This window comes from Antechinus flavipes, chromosome 2, assembly GCF_016432865.1.
Source record: "Antechinus flavipes isolate AdamAnt ecotype Samford, QLD, Australia chromosome 2, AdamAnt_v2, whole genome shotgun sequence".
Lineage (NCBI taxonomy): Eukaryota > Metazoa > Chordata > Mammalia > Dasyuromorphia > Dasyuridae > Antechinus > Antechinus flavipes.
The window spans coordinates 292705236-292732159 of NC_067399.1; the positions used below are offsets into that span (position 1 = coordinate 292705236).

Below are 26924 nucleotides of genomic sequence, written 5' to 3' on the forward strand. Positions count from 1 at the left end.
GAATGAAAATATAGAAGAAAATGTGAAATATCTCCTTGCGGAAACAACTGACTTGGAAAATAGATGAAAAAAAGAGAATTTAAGGATTACTGGACTACCTAAAAGTGATGATCAAAAAAATAAACTAGACATCACTCCCCATGGAATACTGCCCTGATATTTTAGATCCAAATTAGTAAATTAGAAACTGAAAGAATTCACCATTAACTCCTGAAAGAGAGCACATACTCCCAGAATATAGACAAATTCCAGAGCTTCCAAGTCAAAGAAAAATGATGCAAGCAGCCAGAAAGAAACCATTCAAATATCATGGATCCATAGTCAGCATCACAAAAGATTTAGCAGCTGGTTAAAGTAGAGGGCTAGGACTATGAAATTCCAGAAGGCAAAGGAGCTAGTATTATAACAAAGAATCACCAATCCAGTGAAATGAGTATAATCCTTGGGGGTGGGGAGGGAGAGGAAAGAGGGGGGGAGAAATAAATATTTAATGAAATAGAGGACTTTCAAGAATTCCTGATTTTAAAAAGAGAGAGAGAGATAGAATATTTGATATTCAAACATAAAACCTAACAGAAGAGTAAAATGGTAAATATGAAAGAGTGATCATAAGATCATCAATAAAGTTAAACTATTTACATTCCTATATGGGAAAATGGTTCATGTAACTCTTAAGAATTTTATCACTATTAAGGCAATTAAAAGGAGTTTACATAGATGACATGTTGATTATGTTGGAATGATCTAAAAAATGAAAGGGTAAAAGAGAGGGATGAACTGGAAGTGGGTGGAGAGATGGAAAATGGGGAAATTTTTCACACAACAGAGGCATACAAGGAAAAGCCTTTACATTGGAGAAGAAAATGCAGAGAATTGGCAGGTAATGTTTGCACCTCACTTTTATCAGAATTGGTTAAAAGAGGAAAGACTATGTCTACACACTTAGTAGTGTATTAAAAATGTAACTTAGCTAATAGGAAAATGGGAGGAAGAGATAAAAGTAAGCAATGGGGAGGGGAAGGAAGGATAAAAAGAAGGACAAATTAAAGGAAACAGTGATTAGAACCAAAATAGACTTTTGAAGTGGGTCAGGATAAAAAGAGAGAAAAAATAAAAAATAAAGGAAAATGGGATGAAGGGGAAAACACCATTTGTAATCATATCTATGCCTATGAATGGGATGAGAAACAGAAGCAGATAGCAGAATGGATTAGAAACTAGAATCCAACAATGTTATTTATAAGAGACACACTTGAAACAGAGTTAAAAATAAAGGGCTGGAGCAGTCTAATATGTTTCAGCTAAACTTAAAAAAAAAAAAAAGCAAGAATAGTAATCATGATCCCAGACAAAGCAAAAGCAAAAATAGATCTAATTAAAAGAGATAATTAGATAGTAACATCAGAAGTTTTCATAGCAAGTTTCTCTGATAATGGCCTCATATCTCAAATACATACTGCGTATAGAACTGGATCTTATTTATAAAAATAAAAGCCATTCCCCAATTAATAAGTTGTCAAAGCATATAAGGGGCAACTAGCTGGCACAGTAAATAGAGTGATGGACTTAAAGTCAAAAACACTCATCTTCTTAAGTTCAAATCTGGCCTCAGACACTTATAATTATGTGACTCTGGACAAGTCACTTAACTGTATTTCTTTCTGTAAAATTATCTGGACAAGCCACTCCAGTATCTTTGTCAAGAAAATCCCCCCCAAAAAGGTCACAAAAGTCAGACATTATTGAAAACTACTAAACAATGAAGACAAAAACAGGAATTTTCAGAAGAAATCAAAGCTATCTATATTCATAAAAAATGCTCTGAATCACTACTGATTAGAGAAGTACAAATTAAAAACAACTCTTATGTACTACTTCATATCTATTAGAAATTATAAATAGTGAAGAAGATGAGGAAGAAATAGGGATATTAATAAACTGCTGGTGAAGTACTGTTCTCCAACCATTCTGAGAAACAATTTGGTACTCTGAACAAAGGGTGATAAAATTGTGTATACTCTTTGACCCTGTGATGTCACTACTAAGTCTGCATTCCAAAGAGATAAAAGAAAAAGGACATATTCCAACATTATTTATAGTTGCTCTTTATATAGTGACAAAAAATTAAAAATCTAAGGGATATTCACCAATCGGGAAATGGCTGAACAAGATGTAGCATATCATTGTGATGGAGTACTATTATGCTATAAGGAATTATGAGAGTGGTTTTACTAAAAACTAAAATTTACTAGAGACCTATTTGACTGATAAAAAATGAAGCAAAAAGAACCAGGAAATCATTATGCCCAGTAACAGCAATGTCACACAATGAGCAGCCATGAAAGACTTGGCTACTCTGATCAATACAATGATCCAAAACAATTCCAAAGATCTCATAATGAAAAAAATGTTATATACCTCCAGAAAGAGAAGTGATAAACTCTGAGTGCAAATTGAAGTATAATTTTCTTATTTACTTTTTCTTGCTTTTTAAAAAAATATAGCCAATATGGAAATATGTTTTGCATACTTTCATATATATAATTGATATACTGCTGGCCTCAGTCAATAGAGAAAGGAGTCAGATGGAGAGAGAAAATTTAGAACTCAAAAAATTTAAAAGAAAATTTTAAATAAATACCAAATTTAAAAAAGAAAATAGCTTAAATCTCCCTTAAAAGTATACATCACAGGGCAGCTAGGTGGCGCAGTGAATAGAGCACTAGCCCTGAAATCAGGAGGATCTGAATTCAAATGTGATCTCAGACACTTCACACTTCCTAGATGTGTGACCCTGGGCAAGTCATTTAACCCCAATTGCCTCAGCCAAAAAAAAAATATCTAGATAAATAGATAGATAGATAGATATCTATATCTATCTATCTATTTATCTATCTATATATGTTATATATATATATATATATATATAGTAGTATCTTTAACTGTTGTAGCTACAAAGGGAACTCAGTCTCTTTTAAAGAAGGCAATCTTTATCAGAGAGCAAAGAACAGCGAGATAGTTGTTATAGAAACAACTGAACATAAATTTTATCAGGAAAAACACCTGAATAAGACTTCCAAGAAGTGAAAAGCAGAATGCAAATACAGATGTTTAAAAATATTTAACAGGAAATTTTATAATTAGAGGGAAAAGTACCCTTGAACAGGCTTCATACACAAATCTGGTTATACTAAGAGATTATATCACCATATAACTTTGTCCCAGTTACACTAAGGAAATAGAAAAGTGTAGAGGCAGGAACTCTGGAGAAGTATATTTGAAACAAAGTGTTAACTCAGTGGAACTGATGAGATGATGGTTCTCTAGTTCACATATATATTTAGTACTTAGTATGGTGATGTAATGATTCTCACATAATCAGTATACTGTAATGATGTAATAAGGTATATAAGGTATATAGGGTATATAAAGTATATAAAGGCAAAGAAGGACTGGAAAAGAGACATTCTATCTTTGACCAGCCTCATGGTGGCTCTCCTGCCTCCTCCACTAAGATCAAGACTGGACCAGAATAAGGACTCTAGATTCTTTTCTGACCATTCTCATGGTGTTTATCCTGCTGAGACCTAGGCCCATCCGAAGGACCTCCAGAAAGCTAGCCCAAACATTACACAAAGTTACCCCAACCAGGGTCTTCTAGAGATCAGCAGGAATTGCATATAGGTTGTCCCTCTTACTAACCTAAGCAAAATGACTACACTACAGGGAGGAAGATAAGATTCTAGAATCACACAGTGCCCCATATATTGGAGAAACTGATTCATTTCTCTTCTCATTCTAAAGCACAAGTTTATTGAGTGGAATAACAACCCACAATTTAAAGTGTTAATTTTCTCTGTCTCTTTGTTTTCCTTTAGTGTACATAGCTGAATTTGAATAAACAAAATGAAATAATATATGATGCAACTCTTTTGTACTGTGCCCAAAAAAAAAAAGAAAGAAAGAAAGAGACTTCCAGAAGTGAAGCTTAGAAATTAAAAAGCAAGTTAGCCTGATTTCCCCTTTTTCAAATAGGAATAGATAAAACAATGGAATAATGAATTTTATCTTGCAAAATTTGGGCTATAAATGTAAATCACTTTAAGCTTGTCATTTTTCTCTTTTCTTGTGTGTTTCAGAAGCAGCCAGATGATTGTAAATGCTAACAACATGATTCTTTTACGTAAATACAAGTGCTTATCAGTGAAATATTTACAGAAAGTAATTGATATCTCTCTAATATTTAACAGCCCAAGTTAAGAAAGAAAAAAAGAAAGTTTCAAAATAGGGAGCAAAGCTAAGAAATTGATTCAGAATTGGCAAAGTCAGGTTACCCTGACTTTGGGATAAAGTTTGGATATAATGCACTTTTAGGCACCAGTGAATTATACTGGCCTGACAACTTTATAATGGAATATGCTTGTAGAATTTTCTGTTATGATGCAAGACAATCCTAAATTACTTATAAATGTAATAAATAATTATGATTAGTTGATCATAATAAATTTCATGACCCAGAAAAAAAAAAAAAAAAAACCTTAGGAACCAACAATCTTCATCAATAAGAGAAATTCTTAGTTAATTGCAGGTCAGCAACTCACTTTCAACTTACAGTTTTATAGAGTTGCCTGAGGCAATGAAAGGTTAAGGTACTTGATAATGAGCTTACTGTAAATTGTCAGAAGTAGGATTTAAACCAAAATCTTCCTGTAAGGATATCCCTCTATTTTCTATGCCACCATAGCAGTCATAATTTTAATGCAATTCAATCAACTAAGAAAATACATGCAATATATGCAAAAAGTTTTGAAGGAAATAAAAATAAGACTGACATGGTCCCTAACTTAAAGAAATTTACAATCTATTGAATTTTGATCTAAATAGCAATGTAAAGGAGAACATCCCAAATATACTGACCACAAAACTTTCTATGTTTATTTTCAGACTTCTGAAAATTGAAAGCAAAATCATATGAAGGTTATTCACAACCATATGGGAGGGACTTGTGAGTTAAAATAGTTATCTGAAAATATTCTGAGCTCTCAGTTTACTTGTCACAAATGCCACAGATCTTTGGTTCAAGCCTCAACAACCAGTTTTGCTACAGTCCTTCAGGAGCAAAAGTGTACTAGGGTTGCAACCGAGAAACATCAATGCTGCAAAGTTTTGAACTACCAGTGCCAGGTCAGAGAACTCAGAAACAAAGGAATTGACACACATCACCAGAATTTGCATGTGGAAAACTCTGGAGCACTACACCACGCCTGAGGGAAAGAGTACAGCATCCAGCTGGAGCCATTTCTGACCACTCAAATGTCACTTACTACCAACAGTGATGTTGAACTAAGTAGCTTACCTCTAAGCTTTAACTTTTTCAACTGTATATCAAATTGTGCATACCCTTTGATCCAGCAGTGTTTCTATTGGGCTTATATCCCAAAGAAATACTAAAGAAGGGAAAGGGACCTGTATGTGCCAAAATGTTTGTGGCAGCCCTGTTTGTACTGGCTAGAAACTGGAAATTGAATGGATGCCCATCAATTGGAGAATGTCTAGGTAAATTGTGGTATATGAATGTTATGGAATATTATTGTTCTGTAAGAAATGACCAGCAGGATGAATACAGAGAGGCTTGGAGAGACTTACATGAACTGAGGCTAAGTGAAGTGAGCAGAACCAGGAGATCACTTTACACTTCGACAATGATATTGAATGAGGATGTATTCTGATGGAAGTGGATTTCTTTGACAAAGACTCAGTTTCAATTGATAAATGAGGGACAGAAGCAGCTACACCCAAAGAAAGAACACTGGGAAATGAATGTGAACTATTTGCATTTTTGTTTTTCTTTCCAAGTTGTTTTTACCTTCTGAATCCAATTCTCCCTGAGCAACAAGAGAACTGCTCGGTTCTGCTAACATATATTGTATCTAGGATATACTGCAACATATCTAACATATATAGGACTGCTTGCCATCTAGGGGAGGGGGTGGAGGGAGGGAGGGGAAAAATCGGAACAGAAGCGAGTGCAAAGGATAATGTTGTTAAAAAAAATTACCCTGGCATGGATTCTGTCAACATAAAGTTATTATAAAATAAAATAAAATATTAAAAAAAAACACTTTTTCAACTGTAAAAACAGGAATAGTACAACAATTCCATATTTTGGAACTGGAATTGGAATATACCAATTATACAGAGATACTCTGTTATGACTTTCTATAAGGAAACAGCTCTACTTGTTTAAATGTTTTCCTGACATCAAACCTATATTTGCCACTTTGCAACCTCCATTCATTGCTCTCTCAATTTTGAATCTGAGATCAATTAGAACAAGTCTAATCCTTCTACTACATGACAATTCTTCAAATACCTAAAAGCAGCTATTAACTGTCCCTTGATTTTTTTTCCTTTTCAAACTTAATACCACCAGTTTCTTCAACCAATCTCTCAGGCCATTCAGCATCCTGACTGCCCTCCTCTAAATCCCCATCACTTGGTGGCCATTGTTTAAGAAGGACATTAATAAGCAATATTTCAGATAAGGTCTGGAGAGGGCAGGGTACACTGGACTCACTGCCTCACTGTTCTCAGAAACCATGTCTATCAATACACCACAAGTGTTATGTAACACTGCTATCTTATATCAAGATTTGAAGTCCACTAAAATGAACAAATCATTTTTACAATAAATTCTAACTATAAATGTTTCTCTAACATTATATTTGTTAAGTCCAAGATTTTTTTGTACCCAAGGATAAGATCCCTAAGAGCAAGGATTAATTTTTTTTGTCTTTATATTTCTAGTGCCTAGCAAAATCCCTGAAACATAATAGGTGCATAATAAATACTCGTGATTTACTGATCAATTTATTCTTATTGAATGTCATTTTATTAGATTCAACCTAATGTTCAAGGCTCTCAAGATATTTTTGGATCTTTATTCTGTTATCTAGAGTGTTAGCTATCCCTCCAAAATGTGTATTATCTGTAAATTTAATGAATATATCACTGATGCCTTTATCCAAATCAATAATAAAGTTATACAACATAGGGTAAAGCATTTTCCTAAGGTAAGACCACCTGCCACACTGATGTAAAACATGTAACAACTTTCTGATTTAAGCCAGCTAAATATTTCTGAAAGACTCTTTAGTTCACCTTTCTTACTTTTATGAGGAAACTGAAATCACTTGCTCATTCCTATAGATTGTAAACTTCCTAGATGGGATTTGAACATGAGTTGCATGATTACAAATTTTCTCCCTCTTTTTCTCCCCAATACCCTTCCTTGAACAGCAAATAGTCCAATACAAGTTAAACATGTACAATTCTTCTAAACATATTTCCATATTCACCATGCTATACAAGAAATATCAGATCAAAAGAAAAAAAAAAAACATGAGTAAGAAAAAAAGAACAAGCAAACAACAATCAAAAAAAAAAAAAAAGGCAAAAATACTATGCTTTGATCCACATTCAGTCTCCATAGTTCTCTCTTTAGATGTGGGTGGTACTTTTTATCCCAAATTTATTGAGATTGCCTCAAATCACCTCATTGTTGAAAAAAAGCAAGTCCATCTGAATCTATTTTACTTATATTATTATCTAGTTCACATTTCTTCATTCTCTCCTCAAGTATAATATCAGATGAGGCAGCTAGGTGGCACAGTGGATAGAGCACCAGCCTGAAATCAGGAGAACCCGAGTTCAAATTTGGTCTCAGGACACTTAACATTTTCTAGCTGTGTGACCCTGGGCAAGTCACTTAACCACAAATGCCTAGGAAAGAAGGAAAGAAGGAAGGAAGGAAGGAAAGAAGGAAGGAAGGAAGGAAAGAAGGAAGAAAAAGAAAAAAGAATAATATCAGATAATTTATCAAAAGCCTTCCTAAAAAGTAGGCAAATTAGAGAGACCACATTCTCATCTATTAGTTTAAAAATCCCATCACACACACATAAAAAGGTAAAAGTTTGATATATCACAACCTTTTCTGGCTCTTGGGAATCATTTCATTCTTTCTAATTATTCATCATTTGAGGAATCTACTCTAGAATTGTTACAAGAGCATAAATCAAGTTCACTGGCCTAATAAAGTGATTCTGTTCTTTTCCCTTTTTTTGAAAATTGGGAAATTTGTACTCTTTTCTGATCTGGTAGTATACTTTCATTTTCTAGGATCTTTCAAATATTACTTGACAGTGGTTCAATATTCACATGTGATAGTTCTTTCAATAAATTTTAATTGTAAAAGATTTACAATAAATGAAGGAATGTAGTATAGTGAAAATAGCACTGACTTTGTAATCATACAATTCATGTTCAAATCCCATCTAGGAAGTTTACAATCTGTGGGAATGAGCAAGTGATAATCTCCCTGGATTTCAGTTTCCTCATAAAAGTAAGAAGGGTGAACTAAAGAGTCTTTCAGAATCTTACAAGCTCTAGATCAACAATCCTAAGAATGCAAAAATAATAGCAATATTAATACTTAAATACTGTACATGTGAACTTTTAACCTGTGTCATTTTACCCCTTACCTTGAAGTTCCTCCATATGTAAAGGAGTTGCTTGAGTCTTTGGTTGAATATACGATAATTTAAATCTGGGCACAACAAAAGGCACTTCTTTGCCATCAGGTGGAATTTTGGAAAGGAGATAATCCTCTGTACAGCCAACTTGACATTTAACAGACACTGAAGACATTGGAGGTAGACATGTAACATTTTGTCCTTCTTGAGTTGCTACTTTAGAGTCTTTTTCTGTGGAAGCTGTATAGAAATAATAATGCTAATCATAAAAATAAAACACAAGAAATATAATAATAACACAGCATTATTGAGAGTACAAGGCAGAGTGGATAAGATGCCAAGTTTAAAGATGTGAAGACTTAAGTTCAAATTTCATCTCTGATACCAGCTGTGGAAGTCCTGAGCAAGTGACTTACTCTATTTGTTGTACAGCTTCAAACAACTCCTTAAATACATAGGAGTATTCCTACTATTACATCTATAGAAATTGGTAGAAAAAATCCCTCCATGTTGATTTATAGAATTTTCACATATTGCCAAAATCTAAATTATTCCAAAATAGAAATCTCTATCTTTTTTTCCACTTTCCACTGTAACTCATTATTTTTCTTTTTTATAGTTGTTTCATATTGCCTCTTAATAATCTGCTCATCTTCATTAGAAGGACTATGGATTTTGCAATCAATTTTTTTCCTCAAACTATTCCAACTTAAAATAACTCATCCCATTTATAAATGAAAGGGTCAGAATATATTCCCAATTCCTAGTTCAGGAAATATGATCACCTTATCCATAAGGATAATAATCGCATCTATCTCCCAGGGTTGTTATTTGGATCCATTGAGATATTATATGTAAAGCACTATAAAAATCTTAGAACACTGTGTAAATGCTATAGCTATGGGTTGGATTAGATAGTCCCTAAAGTACCTGAAAGTCTACAACTCACTGAGTTGGAAATGAAAAGGAAGAGACAACTATGAATTCAGCCGCTCTTTTGGAGTTATTTGTGAGTCAAGAAAATTCTAATATTCAATAGCCTCTTTAAAAAAATAAGTTTTCCCTTAATTAGGACCAATTAGCAACAAATATTTCTAAAATAACTTTAGAAGACTTAACAAAAGTTCCACCAAAGCTTTGGGGTTTTTTAAGTGTTCCATTCTAAATGACTAATAAGAGAAATGCAAATCAAAATAACCCCAACATTTCATCTCATCTCCTGAAAATAGGTTTAAAAAATGTAAAAATATGGCAATAATCAATATTGGAAGGGTTGTGGAAAAATAGGCACACTAATATATTGTTGATAAAACATTGAAATATTGAAATAAACCACTGTGGGAAAAAAGTAACATGTATATAAACTAACTAAAACGTCTCTACACTTTGAACTAGAAACTTCATTGTTTGAATCAGAAACTTCTTATATCCCAAGGAAGTCATCCATAAGAAAAAAGTCCCTACATATTCCAAAATAATTACAGCAGCATTTTTTATGATAGCTAAGAACTGGAAACAAAGTAGAATCCCATTTATTGGGGAATGGTTAAACAAACTGTGGGAACATGAATGTAATAAAATAATAAGAAATTATGTATGTGATGAATACAAAAAGCATGAAAAGATCTATATAAATCAATACAAATTAAAATAAGCAGAGTCAAAAAAAATTTATGCAGTAAACAGTATACATAAAAAGGACAACAACAACAAAAAATCAAAAACAAATCCAATAACTTTATAAAAAATAAGCAGAACCTGAATGAGGAGATATGAGAAAATACTCCAATCTTACCTTTTGTGAATATGAAAGGTCCTCAGATGTTACACATTGCACATGTTTAGGGTATTTTTCAACATATTGATCAAATTATGCTGATTTTTTTTTCTCTTTAAAAAACTTTGTCATATGGGATGGCTCTCCAAGAAGAGGTAAGGGGAAGTATACTTGGGACAATTATGGTAATGAAATAAATATAAAATAAAAACTAAAACTTATTTTTAAAAAGAAAAAATTCCAGAGGCAACTAGGTAGCACAGTGGATTCAGACTCAAACATTTGACACTTACTATCTGTGTGACCCTGAGCAGGTCACTTAGCCCCAAATGTCTCACCAAAAACAAATAAATAAATAAATAAATAAAGCAAAGGGTTCCAGTATCACAAACTGTTTCAGAGTCATGGCTTTAGACTAAAAAGAAAAAATATATACATTAAATAAGTAAATGCCGATTCTATGAAGCTGATAATGCCTGAAATCATAAATTAACTTATATTAGACATTTCTAGCTCAACTAATCAGAAACATTTTCCCATAGGGAAAAAAAATTATTATAAGTGGCACATTATACATGTAGTTACAGTAACTTGAAATAAATAAGAATAAAAGATTCATTTTTTTCTTAATTTCCTCCCCAAAAGAAATCCATGAATAATCCATGCATAGTTTATGAATCAAGAAGTGGAATACTTTGTCTGAGAAAGGAAATAACACAGGGTTTCTCAACCCAAGCCACAAAAGCTTTTTAAACTATAAAAAGGACACTGAACTATAATGCATTGTAGATACAATTTATGACATTGTTACTATGGGAAAATCCTTCCACACTGTAACTAGGGACACCAGGAACAAAGCTTCTTTGCTAGTCACATTAATTGCCAAAGTGATTTCTTTGATACTCTTATCTGTCAAGTCTTTGAAAGTCAGGACTGTCTTAATTAGCTTACCAATAATCTTAGTTAAGTATTTACTATTATATAATAATTAGGATTAGTAATAATTAGTATTTTGCTTAATAATAATAGGTATAACCATATATAATTCACAGCTGTGCTTTTTTATCTCACCATAGAAACAGCCTCTGCAGCAGCTTTTTACAAATTCTGTGGCCATTGCTTTTAAAATCCAATATCATAGCAATAAAAACAAGTTTCCAAATATAAATTTATCTGTTGGTAGAAATAAAAAAAATAACAATATTTAACATTAATTAATCAATCCATCAACAAGTATTTATTAAGTGACAATTATGTGCCAAGGACTATGATAAACATTGGGGATACAAGTACAAAGAATGAAACAATTCCTGCTTGTAATAAGTTTGCATTCAATGGGGGAAGATAGAAAGTACATCTATCACTCTCTTTGTGTCCCTTATATAATTCCATAAGCTTTTCTTTCTAATAAATTACTAGTAGTTTCACTTACTGGAAGTCATCAAAATGTTATCTTAATATTAAAACTGAAAAATGGAAAAAAATTCTGATTTCCTCATTTTTTAATGCTATTTGAACCTAAATACACTCTCATAGTCAAGTTGGAAAGATAATAAGGTGCTAATTAAAATACATGAAAATGGACCCTTTTTCCTACACAGTAAATCTAGATATCAGAAGTAAAACTTACCAGAGAGAAAAACCAATGCTTCCTTTTCTTGAAGGTAAGTCAATTATGCCCATTCTGCTGAAGAAAAATAAATATGTTTAAAGCTCATTGACAAATAAGATATGATGAACAGTTGAAGAGGAGTGATCAACTATTTTTCAGATCAGCCACTTGTAGTTCTTTTTTTCTTCTCTCTGCTGCCTACCTTTCACTTGCTGATATTTTCATTAATTGGTTAATTCAGATGTCATGGGCAAGATTTCTCTAATACAAAGAAAATTATTTCACCAGTATATGGTAGCAAACTAAGTTTTCTCTAGCAGACACAGATCTGGTTTATCTGTTCAATCAAACTAATACTGAGATCCTCCTTTCCAGAATATCTTATATCCTTTTCCTATTCATTTACCCAACAATATATATGGTACTTCCTATCCTCTAAAATTATATCTAAACTTCAAATTTTAGCATGGTATTAAATATTCATCAATTCAGTCTCACCTCTGACTTATAATTATTGTGTGATTCTAGGCAGAGGCACTCTAAATGTACTAGCCAATTTTCTTAAGATTGTAAGTTATACTGTGCACACCTTTTGATCCAGCAGTGTTTCTACTGGGTCTGTATCCTAATGAGATCATTAAAAGGGAAAAAGAGCTCACAAGTGCAAAAATGTTTGTAACAGCCCTTTTTGTAGTAGCAAGGAAATAGAAATTGAGTGGATGCTAATCAGTTGAATGGTTGAATAAATTATGATATATGAATGTAATGGAATATTATTATTCTATAAGGAATGATGAGCAGGCTAATTTTAGAAAATCCTGGAAAGACTTAAATGAACTGATGCTGAGTGGAATGAGCAAAACCAAGATAATATTGTACACAATAACAAGATTATGTGATGATCAGCTGTGATGGACTTGGCTCTTTTCAACAATGAGGTAATTTAAAGCAACTCTAATAGAATTAGATGGAAAGTGCCATCCACATCCAGAGAGAGAACTATGAAGACTTGAATGTAGATCAAAGCATAGTATTTTCACCTTTTTTTTTGTTATTGTTGTTTCTATGCTTGTTTTTCCTTCTTGTATTTTTTCCCTTTGATCTGATTTTTCTTGCATAGCATGATGCATATGCAATTATGTTTAGAACTGACCAAGTTTAATCTATATCATATTGCTTATTGTCTTGAGAAATGGGGAGAGGGGGACAGATGAAGAAAAATTTGAACACAAGGTTTTGCAGAGTTGAATGTTGAAAACTATCTTTGCATGTATTTAGAAAAATAAAAGGCTATTTAAAAAGAAAGAGAGAAAGAGAAAGGTGGGGAGGAAGGGAGAGAGAAACAGATAGACAGAAACAGAGACCAAGACTAAGTTATAGAGAAGGTACCAGCCTGAACTGATAGAAAGTGTTTCATCGTAGGATTCCCGATGTTGGAATCTTTACAAATTGCTAACTCATTAGAATTGATAAATTACTGATCTGATCTTACAAGAAGATGTTTTGGGCCAGAACCTGAAACAAGGTACTAAGTAGAACTAATTAATACAATGCTTGTGTTTACACCTTTACTCACTGGAGTTCACAAGTATGCCAGATTCACAAAGTAAACTTTGTAACTGTGAATTCACACCTCCCTTGAAGCTCTTAGGTCCAGAGAGCACTATGGGAGAAACCCTAATCTCTCTCTCTCATGCTCTCTGATATATAAGAAGAAAACAGAGGCTCAATTAGAGAGAGATTCATTCCATTTTCTACTTGGCTAGCTGGTGGCAGAAGGAGAGTTTTCAGAGGAAGAAGCTACGAGTCGAGAGTTCAGCGGAAGACTGAGAAGGCTCTCTCAGAGGCACAACCAGATTCATCTTCATCTCATACCACTGTGGTGTCAGGGCTCCTACACTTCCCCCACTGAGACCAAGCTGGTCTGAAAGACTCACCAGAAAGCTAGTCGAGCCCCAAGTGAAGGAGACAGGAGATTCATTCCATCTCTGTGCTGGCTGGAGGCTGAAGAAAGCAAAGGACAATCTGCAAGAGCTCTTGGAACCAAGCAGAGAGATAGACCTCAACTAACCAGGCTATTTTGAAAGGAGAAAATAAACGTTTGTATTTTTACCAGCTGGCTGCATTTGGGTGATTATTACTTTCAACTGCAACTAAGACTGCCTCCAAGAAAAACCTTCCCCGAGAAACCTATACCTTCTCTTCCAGAGAGAACTACTATTATTTTATTTTAAAAGAAGAAAATCACCACACATTCATATACAAAAAAAATAAAGATCCAAGGACTCAACCCTAAGAAGAACAAGAAACAAATGAAAATTTCTCATAGTGTCTTGATCATTGACTTTGAAAAGATTTAAGAGCCAGACTCTAAAACATAAGTGAAGTCAAAATACAGAACATTCTGAGAACCACTACATATGCTGATGAGGACAGGTCCTTTAGAGAGGAACACTTTTCTCTCTGAAGTGTGGGAATGGTGACCCCATTAAATGATGTGATATTACTTTGTATAGCTTCTCTTGTTAGTGACACCAAAACAGAGTTCATTGGAGGCAAACTTGTGAAATTAATGACACTTGTCTTCTCATCAACCTCTTCATTTTCCTTTCCTTTCTTTTTCAATGGCATCTCCCTCATTACCTCTTCAGCCATCTGATTTTTTCTTTTTGGCCCTCTTTCCTTACCCAGAAAATATCTGACTTCATTTGGAATTTTACTAAAATTCACCCATGCCAATGTGTTTGGTCCTTTAAGGTTTCTATTTCCTCTTCCTTCAAAACCCTGTCAGCAGCCTGTTTGTTTTCCCTTTCTTCATTTTCTTCATCTATCTTATATTCCATTCCTACAACATCAAATTTTCAGATATTGGTCATGGATATTATGGGCCAGAACTTGAAACAAAGTACTAAGTGGAACTGAGGAGACAATGGTTATCTAGTTTAGCATGATGTTCTCTAAATTCATTATGATTGATTTAATCTTATAACAAATAATGGTTTCTTAGTGATATAATGATTGGTTTATACTCAGTGTGAAGCATATAAGCTAGAAGCCTCAGCCAGAATTCATTCAGAGAAGCTCACAGAAGGCAGAGGAGACAGGTAGGAGCTTAAGCTCTGGGAACCAAGGACAGACATTCATTCGATCTTCAGTCAGGCCATTGGTGGCAGGCTCTCCTGCATTTCTCCACTGAAATCAAGACTGATCTGAAAGGCTCTCCAGAAAGCTGCCCAATCTCAGGAAGGCGATATTAAAGAATCTGGACTAGAAGAAAGCTAACTGGGCCCCCTGAAAGGAGACAAGACTTTAAAAGAGATAATAAAGGATTTGGACTTTAACCCCTGGACACTCATGTGGTGATTACTGAACTGAAACTAAGCCTGCTCCAAAGATCCTCAGAAATCTAAGAAAACTGAACCAGAGAACATTACACATGGACATGTTAGATAAGTACTATTAATATCTCTCAGGGGATATTGGCAATGGATAAAGAGCTTAACAATGAAAAAGTCTTCTTAAACTCAAAGTAATAAAATTATAACAGTGAAATGGTTGTTGGTCCAAGTGTTATCGGGGGAAAAGTTTCCCTCCAGCCTTATACCCATGTGTATTTATTGAATGGACAAGACTAGAGGTGAATTAATGAAAGAGATGGCATGATAAGTAGAAATAATAAAGCATATTTAGATATCCACAACTCATGAGTGTCACTACCCTCCACTAGAGTCCATATTTTGATAATGTAATTTTATATTAGAGATGACATTTTCACACCAATATGCATATATTAACATGAAGAGAAACACCAAAGTAAATAAAATTGTGTTAGTAAAAAAAGACCTTCAAAAATATTATGAAAATTGAGAATAATAAACTATGTCAGACTTTGAAGCAGCAAAGGTATAATTCTAAGACTCAACTATGCCATGTTATAGATGTCTTGGAGGATTCAAGATAGAAACTAGAGTTTAAATCAAGTGGAAATACATATATTCAAACATTTGATGGCTTACATTTGATGAAGACATGATAATAAGATAATGTTGTAAAAAGATCAATAGATTTAAAATTAAAAGATGGATGCTCAAATCTCAGCTCTATTATTTACTAGCTGGTTATTTTACATGAAGCTCCTCATCTGTAAAATGATAATATTAATGTTGTACCACCTATCCCACATAGTTGTGTTGACATAATTAAATACTAAACCAAATCTCTGCTCTCATCAGTATAATTATTCCCATCAAAGATGCTGATCCTAAACCATCCTATGTATCCATTTTATGAACTTCTGTCCATCTCCTCACTTAATTCTCCAAAAGTGTCCACCTAGTGCTCTGGGGGCCTTTCTCTCTTTCTTTTTGCCACTCTCTCTTCTCTCTTGCCACTGTGAATATAACAAAGTAACACACAGTTCTCTTTTGAGTCAATTTAATTAAACTCAAAAAGCATTTGTTAAGCACTACCAACAACAAAGTATCAATCTTTGAGTTAGGTGCTAGAGATGCAAAGACCAAAATGAAAAGTCATTACACTTAAGGAGCTTATGTTCTATTAGGGAGAAAATAGAGATAAATAAATTTAAGATATATAGAACAAAAATATAGTAATTTTCAGAAGTAAAGGAGAAATGCTCACAATCAGGTACATCATAATTGGTACTTTATCTAAACCATGAATAGAGTTAGAGGTAAGAAAGAAGAGCATGCTATTCATGGGGGACCCCATAAGAAAAGATCTCACAATGTAAGCAATCATGTGAGCAATTAAAACTTATTTTACATTTCTTTAATGATACCCTGAATTTTGATATTCCTTTACAATATCTTGATTGCAATGCTGGGGATCTACTGATATTTAACAATGCCTTTTAGGTATTGTTTGAGAGATCTAAATTTCTCTTATTTTGGAGACTGTGGTTTTCCATGATTCACAGTCATATAATACTCAAATCTATAGGTCTGTGATTTTATCCATTGGGATATTCCTTCTAATTATGCATATTGTAATCCATTTATGCCTATATTCTTTTCAACTTTTGCCAACATCTACTCATTAAATTTACTGATATCTTTCTTCTCAGAAAGTTCTTTCTTCTGATAGGTGATCACTTTTAACAGAAGGTATAAGCAAAGCATATAAGTCAAACATTTTGTTTTGAGGGTTTTGGATAACATGCTGGTTTCAGCAGTTCATGTCATCAACAATAAATTAATATCCTTTCAGTCATCACAAATGCTGTCACAATTTTTAATTAGCTAGAAATGTCATACTTTATTAGAATGGAATCTTAAAGGAGAAATTTCCCTTCACATAATCTAACAGTCACATGTGGGAATTTGAAGAACTCATCAAGAGGTTAAATTGCATGAAAGACTGTTTTCCCAATTCTGAAATTCACACACACACACACACACACACACACACACACACACACACACACACACACCGTCCCTGAGGCAAGAAAGCAATAAGTTGGCTCCCTATCCCGAGGCAACCAGGTGTGCCATTTCCTTGTATGGCATTTTTTCTTTCTCCTCCTACCCTCATCCAACATAGAAACAATGTTCTTGGAGTTGTGTATAAGTAGGGTTATGTGTTCTCCATACACCAGGGAAGAGGGAAAAGTAGTTAAGATAAAGGAAAGTTAAGGGAGCAAGAACATAAAAAGCCTCAAGAGCTGAAAGCTCACTTTGCTAGGATTTGCCTAATAGCTGACAAGAAAAAAAGAGTTGTTGACCTGAATTGACAGGTCATTATCCAGGAAGAGCCAACACTTCAAGTGAGCAGGTGTAGATGAATTTAAGTAAGCTAAATGACACCATGATGCTGTGACATATTTTGACTTAATGTAATCACTCTCTTCTAACTCCATGGCCACCCTTCCTAAAAAAAAAAAAAAAAAAATCCCTATGCTATTGAGATTACAGGGTATAATGGATTGAGAGTTTGTCTCAATCAAGAAGATTTAGGTCTAAATCCTACTTCAGAAATACACAGGTTGGGTAAGTAATTTAATTTTTGTTGTCCTGGAGAGCTTACCTATCCCCTGCAGGTACTCCCTTTCCCAATGATATCAAGCAGTAGGTTGGAAGTAGAGATCTCAGCATACATTTGCTTTTGTAAATTAAAATTAACACTTTTTTAACACTTTTTTTGAAGACTCTAAAATAGAGATGAGTCCCAAGTTTCTTAAGATCAGGATTAATTTTATAAAATTGTGTTCCCAAAAAATGATGTTAAAATTTAATTATAACAAAACCAAAGAAATTGTGCTTACTTAATTCAATATTGCTATTTCTGGTTTCCTAGACTGTCTTGAATAAAAACACCCTACATATGTTACTAAATCCTTTGACCCCTTAATCTCAAAAGAAAACTGAAGCTTTAAAACCTCAAAAAAAAAAAAAAGAGACCAAAATAATTTCAAAAAAGGACTGTTTCCAAAGTTACTAATGAGCTTTTATTTGCCAAATCCAACAGCCTTTTCTCAGTGTTTATCCTTGACCTTTCTGCAGCTTTTAATACTTTTGATTATCCCTTCTTCTTAGAATAAGAGGTTCTTAAACTGAAGTCTTTAAAGTTTGTTTTTTTATAGCTATATTTCAATAAAATTATAATCCTTATTTTCTTCTTTTAGAAAACATTATTCTGAGAAGAGGTGCCTTTGCAAAAGGGAAAACAGTTTACCAAAGGAGGCCCATTACATTAAAAAAAAAAAAAAGGTTAATAAGCACTCTATGTGATCTCTTCTCCCTAGGTTATTATGACACAATTCTTTCCAAGTCCTCTTCCTATTAGTCTGATTTCTCTTTAGTGTCATAAACTGATTCATCATTTTTGTTTCATTTTTTATTGACAGGTATACATGGCTCCATCCTTGAACTTCTTCTCTTCCCTCTCTATTTTTCATTACTATCATCTCTATATTAACAACTCCCACATTTTTCCTTTCTCTCCCCATAGGTAGAAACATATTCATTTGTGTGTACATATATATGCATGTATATGTACATACTTGTTATACATGTATGTATGAACATCCAGTCCATCTTTCTTCTAAACTTCACTTTCACATCTCAGTATCTACTGGCCATTTCCAAATATCTCCATAGGCATTTCAAAGTCAATTAAGTTTGAGGTTTTTTTATCATTGGCTTTCTGCCAAAAATTCCTCTTCTTAACTGCCTTCTTTTGATTCACCACCACCTTTTCATTAATCTAAGTTCAAAACTTCAACTTTTCTTTCTCCATCAACTTTCACATCCAATCATTTATCAGGCTTTTTTTTTTAATTCTTTCTCCATAATGTACCTCACATAGGTGCCACTTGTCTATATTCATATAGCCATCATCATAGTAGACCCCTCACCACTTAAAGAAACCAGGTAAGTCTTATTTTTGCTTTTGCTTTCTTCCAGGGATATCTGTGGGCTATTAGCTCAGAAGATCTGCTATAGCTTCTTCAACTCACTTGGTTTTGAAGATTTTCTAAGTTTTTATTTCTTCCCTAAAAGCCCCATCAAGTCTTCCACCTTTCTCATTCCACTGTGAACCATAAAGATATTTCTTTAAGGATTCTCAATCTTACTTTTTTTCAACACACCAATATCTTTAATTATCTCAAGAGGAAAGAAATAGATAACTTTTTAGGGAGTAAAGAAGCAAAAACAAACAAAAAATTGTTCAGAATCACTGGAATATATACATAAGTGAAGCAAATTAGTTCCCAAAACAAAGACGTGCTGGCTTTGCCGGCTATCAGCTTTGTTCAAACCAAAGAACATCATTGAGCTAACAGCATCATTCAAATACTAACAAGAAAAAAACTCCATCACCATTTGATGCCTCTATGCCAATAAACCAAATTTATAATATATTATATGGAACTAATTGGCTACCATTATTTTCTCTAAAGAATGTTTCTGTTATAAAAGAGGTAAGGGGACATTCTATACAAAAGTGTAGAAATAGGAATTGTAAAGTCATGTATGGACAATAGCCAAAAAAAAAAAAAAAAAAAAAAAGTTTAGTTAGAATAAAGTGGGTAAAGGAGAATAAGGTCCAGTATATCTCAAAAGATAGGATGGAGTCAATGAAGGACTTTAAAAGACTAAGGAAAAAATCAGTACTTTATCCTAGAGGAAATAAAGAATCATCAGTTTCTTGAGTAAGGTTCTGATATTTTCAGATCTGGCTATAAGTTTGTTAATTTAGCCATTGTAGCAATTAATTGAAGAGAAAAAAGAGACAAATTAGCCAGCTACTTTAATATTCCAGACAAGAAGTGATGATGGGTCTAAACTAGGCATGAGAATGGAGAAAAGAAGGCAAATGTTAAGTAGGTGTAGGATCAATAAGACTTCAGTTTACTTCTTCTGACTTCCATGTTCACAAATGAAACTACCAGAAAAATCAAGAAAGCATTATTAAGTATTAAAAGCCATTAACACAAAACTGAAAAGCAAGGGCTTTGAAAGGGCAAAGTTTATTTAGCTGATTCAAAAGCTATATCTGTGACTGAGATTTAGACTTCTAGGCCATTCTATATGGAGTTCTTGGTCAAAAATGGAAAGCACCTAATCAGATCTAATAAAACTATATCTAGCTGAAAGTCTTAAAATTTTAATCAAAAAGACTTTAAGGAAGAGAGAAAGGGAGAGTGAGCAAAATTGCCATAGAATGCCCACCAAATCCAATAAAAAGTAAGTGCCTACAATGAAGAAAGGCAAAAAAAAAAAAAAAAAAAAAAAGAGTAATAGATTCCTGAAAATCCCCAGAAGACAAGGAACCAGCAATAAAACCATTGACCTCAAATGTCTACATGCAAATAAGAATATGGAGACAGATTTATGTATGTATACAAATAAAAAGGAAAGTAAACTAGAGACCATAATATAATGAAGCATATTTGACTAGATAAGAATCACTGATAATATGGGATGGAATCTATGAATAGAATATAGTTATGGAAGTGCATATCTTATTCAAACAGAAAGAGATAAATGAAAGGAGGAGGGAAGAGATGTGACATTTTATGGACACATACTCAGGTGAAATCTGGAAAGCAAGTGTAACCAGGCTTTGGTGTATGGCCAGCTTACCACATGGAAGCAACCATATGAGAAAAACTAAACACCTGTTTCTAGGAGAAACTTCTGTACTCTCCAACCACATGAAGGGGAAAAGTTTCTTTCCACTAAGAATGTAGCCAGAACTGGATATATCTTCAAAACTAACTAATGGGGATTTAGTCATTCTCTCTCATATTGTCAGCCTCCAGGATGCACATCTTCTTTACCCACAATACAGACACTGTGCAAAGTACTTAGCATAGAGTCTGCCTTTTAGTAAATGCTATATAAATGCTTTTTTTTCTTTCCCTTTCTTTCCCCACTAAATGTTGGAGAGATAAAGGCAGAAATAACTTCTATGATGACAAAGCTTACATTACAATGGAGGAGGTAACATGCAAATCATGAGATACAGACAAGTTATACAAAACGTAAAACGGAAGGCAATCTGGGAGGAAAAAAACATTAGTATCAGGAAAGACCACTGGTATAGTAGGAAAGGCTTCTTAAAGAAGGTAGAATCTGAGTTGAATCTTGAAAAAACAAGAGAAACTAAGAGGTAGAGGTTTGGAGGCAGAGCATTTTAGGCATATAGAGAATAGCAATCACACTTGGATTGCAAATGCCATATTATGTTGAAAGAATTCCAAATAGGCCAAGGTTGATGGATCATAAATTATGTAAAAGCAAGCAAAATACAAAACTGGAAAGGTAGGAATAGGGCAGATTATAAGGAGCTTTAAATACCAAACAAAAGTTAATTTTGAGCCTGGAAACAATAACAAGCCACTGGGCTCACTGAGCAAGGAGGTAACATAGTCAGAACTGCATATTAAGAAAATTATTTTGTATAAGCCATTTTCCACAACTGATAAATGGTCAAAGGATATGAACAATTTTCAGGCAAAGAAATTACAGCCATTTCTAGTCATATGAAAAAGTGTTATAAATCATTATTCTTTAGAGAAATGCAAATTAAAATAACTGAGATACAAACTCATACCTTTCAGATTGGCTAAAATAACAGGAAAAGAAAATGATGAATGTTGGAAGAGATGTGGAAAAACTAATGATCCAACCATTCTGGAGAGCAATTTGGAACTATGTCCAAAGGGCTATAAAACTGTGCATACCCTTTGATCCAGCAGTGCCTCTACTGAAGCTGTGTCTCAAAGAGACAAAAAAGGGAAAAAGACCCACATGAGCAAAAATTTTTCCAGCAGCCCTTTCTATAATGGGAAATAACTGGAAAATGAGTAGATGCCCATCAGTTGGGAAATGGCTGAATAAGTTATGGTATATGAATGTAATGAAATATTACTGTTCTATAAGAAATGATGAGCAGGCTAATTTCAAAAAAGCCTAGAAAAGACTTACATGAACTGATGCTAAGTGAAGTGAGCAGAACCAAAAAAAATTGTAGACAGTAACAACAAGATTATGTGATGACTCCCTGTGTTGCCCTTGGCTCTTTTCAACAATGACATGATTCAAGACAATTCCAACAAACTTGAGTTGGAAAGTGCCATCCACACCCAAAGAAAGAACTATGAAGACTCAATATTGATCAAAGCATAGAAGTTTCATCTTTTTGTTATTTGTTTGTTTGTTTTTTCCCCTTTTTGATTTGATTATTTTTTGCTCAGCATGACAACTATGGAAATGTTTTTAAAATTTCACTCATTCAACTTAGACCAAATTGCTTGCTGTCTTGAGGTAGGGGAGGAGGGGAGAGAATAAGAAAAATTTGGAACATAAGGTTCTATGAAGGTGAATGTTGAAAACTATCCTTGCATGTATTTGAAAAAATAAAAAATAAAAAAAATCATTAAAATGGAAAAAAATAAAGAAAATCACTTTGGTGGACAACAAATGGGAGAGGAGAAAAACTTGAAACAAGGTGGACATTTAGAAGACCATGGAAAAAGTCAAAATGAGAGGTAATGAAAATTTTAACAAGAGTTATTATGGTTGTGCAAATGAAGGGAAATGAAATTATGCCAGAGATATTATGAAAGTAAAAACAAAACCTGACAACTTGGAAAAAAGCTTGATAACAAATTAGAGATTTGCGATTAATTACAGTCAATTGGCAGAAAGAGTTATCATCTGGGATTCTGTATTTACCTTTCCTTCCTCCCTCCCTAAGTGTGGGCTTTTCTTGATCAACTTCTAAAACATCTACTCAGACTTTCTATGTCCCACAGTCCCTTGGCATTGCCATAGTAATTATTCAAATAATTTAAACATATCTGGATCTTACCACCTACCAAATAGGACTTCTATGACTTTCCATCTCATCAATAATCAAACTTTCTTTTATGTGTGGTCTCCCCCAATTAGAATGTGAGCTCATTCCCTACATAGCCCCCTACATGATTTTATAGACTTCAAAATCATGGCTCTTCTGCCATCTCCTCCTGAAATTCCCCTTAGTGCTTGTGAGATTCCCTTGTCCTAAAACATCCTACTAAGGTAGTGCTTGCTAATGCTGGAATATGGCTCCCAAAGCCCACTCCCAATTCTTTTGCCCATTTTTGAATTCTTTCTGGAGTCTCTAGTTTGCAAAAGGACTCTCCTTTTCACTTCCCTCCCAGTACTGTTCCTGACTTTCTAGATTTCAAAACAAATCCATCTTCCTCCTCCCTCTCTTTCTCCCTTTTCTTCTTTTTTCCTCCTTTCCCTTTCTTCCAACTTCCCTCCTCTTCCCCCATGTCTGTCCATCTCTCCATCTCTCCATCTCTCTCTCTCTCCTCTCTCTCTCTCTCTCCTTCCCTCTCCCTCCCTCCCTCCCTCCCTTTCCTTCCTCCCTCCCTCCCTCTCTCCTTTTCCCTCTCTCCCTCCCTCCCTTCCTCCCTCCCTCTCTCTCTCTCTCTCTCTCTCTCTGCCTCTCTCTCTCTCTCTCTCTGCCTCTCTCTCTCTCTCTCTCTCCTACTCCCCTACTCCTACCTCAAACATTTTTCTGCTCCCTTTTGCATATAGTCTTCCTTCATTGAAATGTAAGCTTGTAAGCCCCTTGGGGGTAACACAGGTCCTCATTTATGAGAAGGGTTTAATAAATGCTTTTTCATCCATTCATTTATGACATCAAGGCTATAAGACTGGATGCCCTCATCATAACAGGGAAGTTTAGAAAAGGGAAGTCCAATATAAAGGCAAACTTAATGGGAGATTGTAGCTCAGGACAGAGGCTAGAATTAGATACATAGATCTAAGAATCATTGCATAGCAATAACAATTAACCCCATAGAAGCTGATAAGATCACCAAGTGAAACAATACTGTCTGGACAGAGAGAAAAGGACTCCAAACATATCAGTGGGGGACAAACAGATTTTGCTATTATACACTTGTTAAAATGGGGGGGGGGGCAGGGAAGGGTAGAGGAAATTGCCAATTTCATGGAATTTAACAATGGCTCAGAAGTAACTATATAAATGAAGAATCAGCAAATGAGATTGAAAAATGGTCAGACACACAGGAGGAGAAGGTAAATGATAGTTTCAAATGTCCTGGAGAGATAAAGAATGATGGAGATCAATAAAAAGTCATTAGATTTGGTAATTAAGAGAACACTTTTAATATAAGATTGTAATGTAAAAATTATCAAAACTATCTGTCAATGACTATGAAATAGAAAAGTAGATCAGTGGAACAGAGTAGACATACAATTTATATCAGCAAATGAAAAATAGTAAACTTGTACTGGCAAGTGTAAAGGCTAAGTTCAGGGGGTAGTATTTCATTATTTGGTAAAAAAAATAAAAATGTTTGGAAAACTGAACAATAATATAACAGATATTGGCCACAGACCAATATTTTACACCTTTTGCCAAGTTAAAGTCAAAATGGATACATGACATAGAAAGAGAGAGATTACAAGAAAATTTGAAGAACAAGGAACTTATTAGATATAGATAGGTGAACAATTTACAAATAAACAGGGTAGAGAACAGAATGAATTGTAAAATTGATCAGTTTGATAACATTAAATTAAAAGGGGGTTGTACAAATGAAACAAATATAGGTAAGATAAAAAGGAAAGCATAAAAATTTTATAGACAGTTTCTTAGACAAAGCTCTCATAATATGTAAAGAACTATTGTAAAATCTATAAGAATACAAGTCATTCCCCAATTGACAAATGGTCAAAGAATATGAACAGTCAGTTTTGGGATAAAAAATGGAAAACAAGGTGGTGCACTGGATAGAGCACTAGCCCTGAAGTCAGGAGGACCTGAGTTTAAATCTGACTTCAGACATTTAACACTTCCTACCTGTGTGACCCTAGGTAAGTCACTTAACCTCAATTGCCCCAGCCAAAAAAAGAAAAAAGAAAAAAGAAAAGAAAACAATTTATAGTCATATGAAAAATTGCCGTCATTATTGATTAGAGAGCTGCAAATTAAAACAAAACAACTTTGAGATATTATTTTATATTGTATATTATAAAATATGCAATATTTTATAAATATTGATATATTTATATCAATAATCTAATGTGTACTTAATCACACAATCATTCTATACTCAATGGAACTGAATTAGAGATCTCAATAACAGTAATCATAATAACCTCTAACTACATATCAAATTTTATAAATGTGTTCACTCATTTTAAAAAACACATCCAATTTATTATAGACTAAGTAAGAAATCATATTCAAGGTACCTCTTGCCATCCTTCAATGATGTCAAATTTGTTCAAAATAAGTTAATAACTTCATATTTACTCTGGAAGAAACTAAATTCAAAATACTACTGTAAATTAGACAATTCAAAGAAAACTTAATTCTGGATACCATTCACAAAAATTCTAATGGGATCAAAAGTTCTTTATTTTCAAGGTTAGTTGCAGATTACAAATAAAACATTATTTAATGATCTGTATACACTTATAAAGAAGTCACAAATGTGAAGATCTAATAGCAAATAGTTCAAATACAGTGAAAAGGCTTCCACTTTTAAGAAATACAATGAAACACTTATTGTTCAACTACAGAAGTGAACTAGGGAGAAGTGACTAAGAAGTCATTATCTAATACAATAGTTCCTACTGTTTTTTATTCCTGCAAATCCCCTTCAACAACCACCAAAAAAAAATGTACTGGGACCCAACAGAATAATTTAATAATTTAATAAATTACTCACAATATTCTTTACAATTATTTACTACTTACGGTGCCACTAAAGAATATAACCATCACAGGACCACTAAATGGGAACCATTGATCTAATATCTCCTGCCTTTTAAGTCCAATTTAGTTTTGTTTAAAATATTTGAATAATCAGCTAACAGATGTTGGCAATATTTCAGAAAATTTATGTGCTGAAGATTTTGCTATTATACACTTGTTAAAATGGGGGGGCAGGGAAGGGTAGAGGAAATTGCCAATTTCATGGAATTTAACAATGGCTCAGAAGTAACTATATAATGTTTTTATTAAGAGATGGACAAACTGAATACTTGAGAATTAGCATCATCAATTCAACAAGTGTTAATTCCAACAACAAGAACACATGTAATTATACAAAGTGTGAGTCCTAAATGCCTCAATTTATGTTTCATTGAAGAGTTACTTTACAAAATCAAAGTTCATCTCTCCTAACAAGTTTGGACAAAGGCTCACCTTATGGCAGAGGGGAAGGAGGAAAGAGGACAAACTAGGAACAATTACACATTTTCATTTTATCTTTCACTTTACCTATTCTATACCTAAAAGTAAAACTAGTTTAGTTTATGTAAAACAATGCCCTTTCAACACTTTTATCCTTGCTACCATAAAAATGCCAGGATAGTTACATTCCAAATGTGTCAGTGACAACACAATCTGGCTCCAGAAGTGATCTTCTAGAATTTTCACAATTTTCAAAACTGGCAATTTTATTACAATAATACAATAAAGTAGTAAACAATATACTCCTTTG

The 26924-nt window shown here is 33.7% G+C and overlaps 1 protein-coding gene across 3 annotated transcripts in view; it reads right to left on the reverse strand.

Moving 5' to 3' along the window:
• The window catches only part of TC2N (tandem C2 domains, nuclear), a 51096-nt gene that overhangs the window by 22124 nt on the left and 2048 nt on the right, over nt 1-26924 (reverse strand). The window contains exons 2-5 of one of the 3 annotated variants that reach the window (XM_051977334.1): nt 13858-13924; nt 11939-11992; nt 11380-11481; nt 8541-8771 (exon numbers count right to left, since the gene is read on the reverse strand). In XM_051977334.1, the coding sequence (XP_051833294.1) occupies nt 8541-8771; nt 11380-11425 (277 nt within the window). In that variant the 5' untranslated portion in view covers nt 11426-11481; nt 11939-11992; nt 13858-13924. Of the gene's footprint in view, nt 1-8540; nt 8772-11379; nt 11482-11938; nt 11996-13857; nt 13925-26924 lie in introns of all 3 variants that reach the window. The other 2 variants (XM_051977335.1, XM_051977336.1) reach the window with 2 other exon arrangements.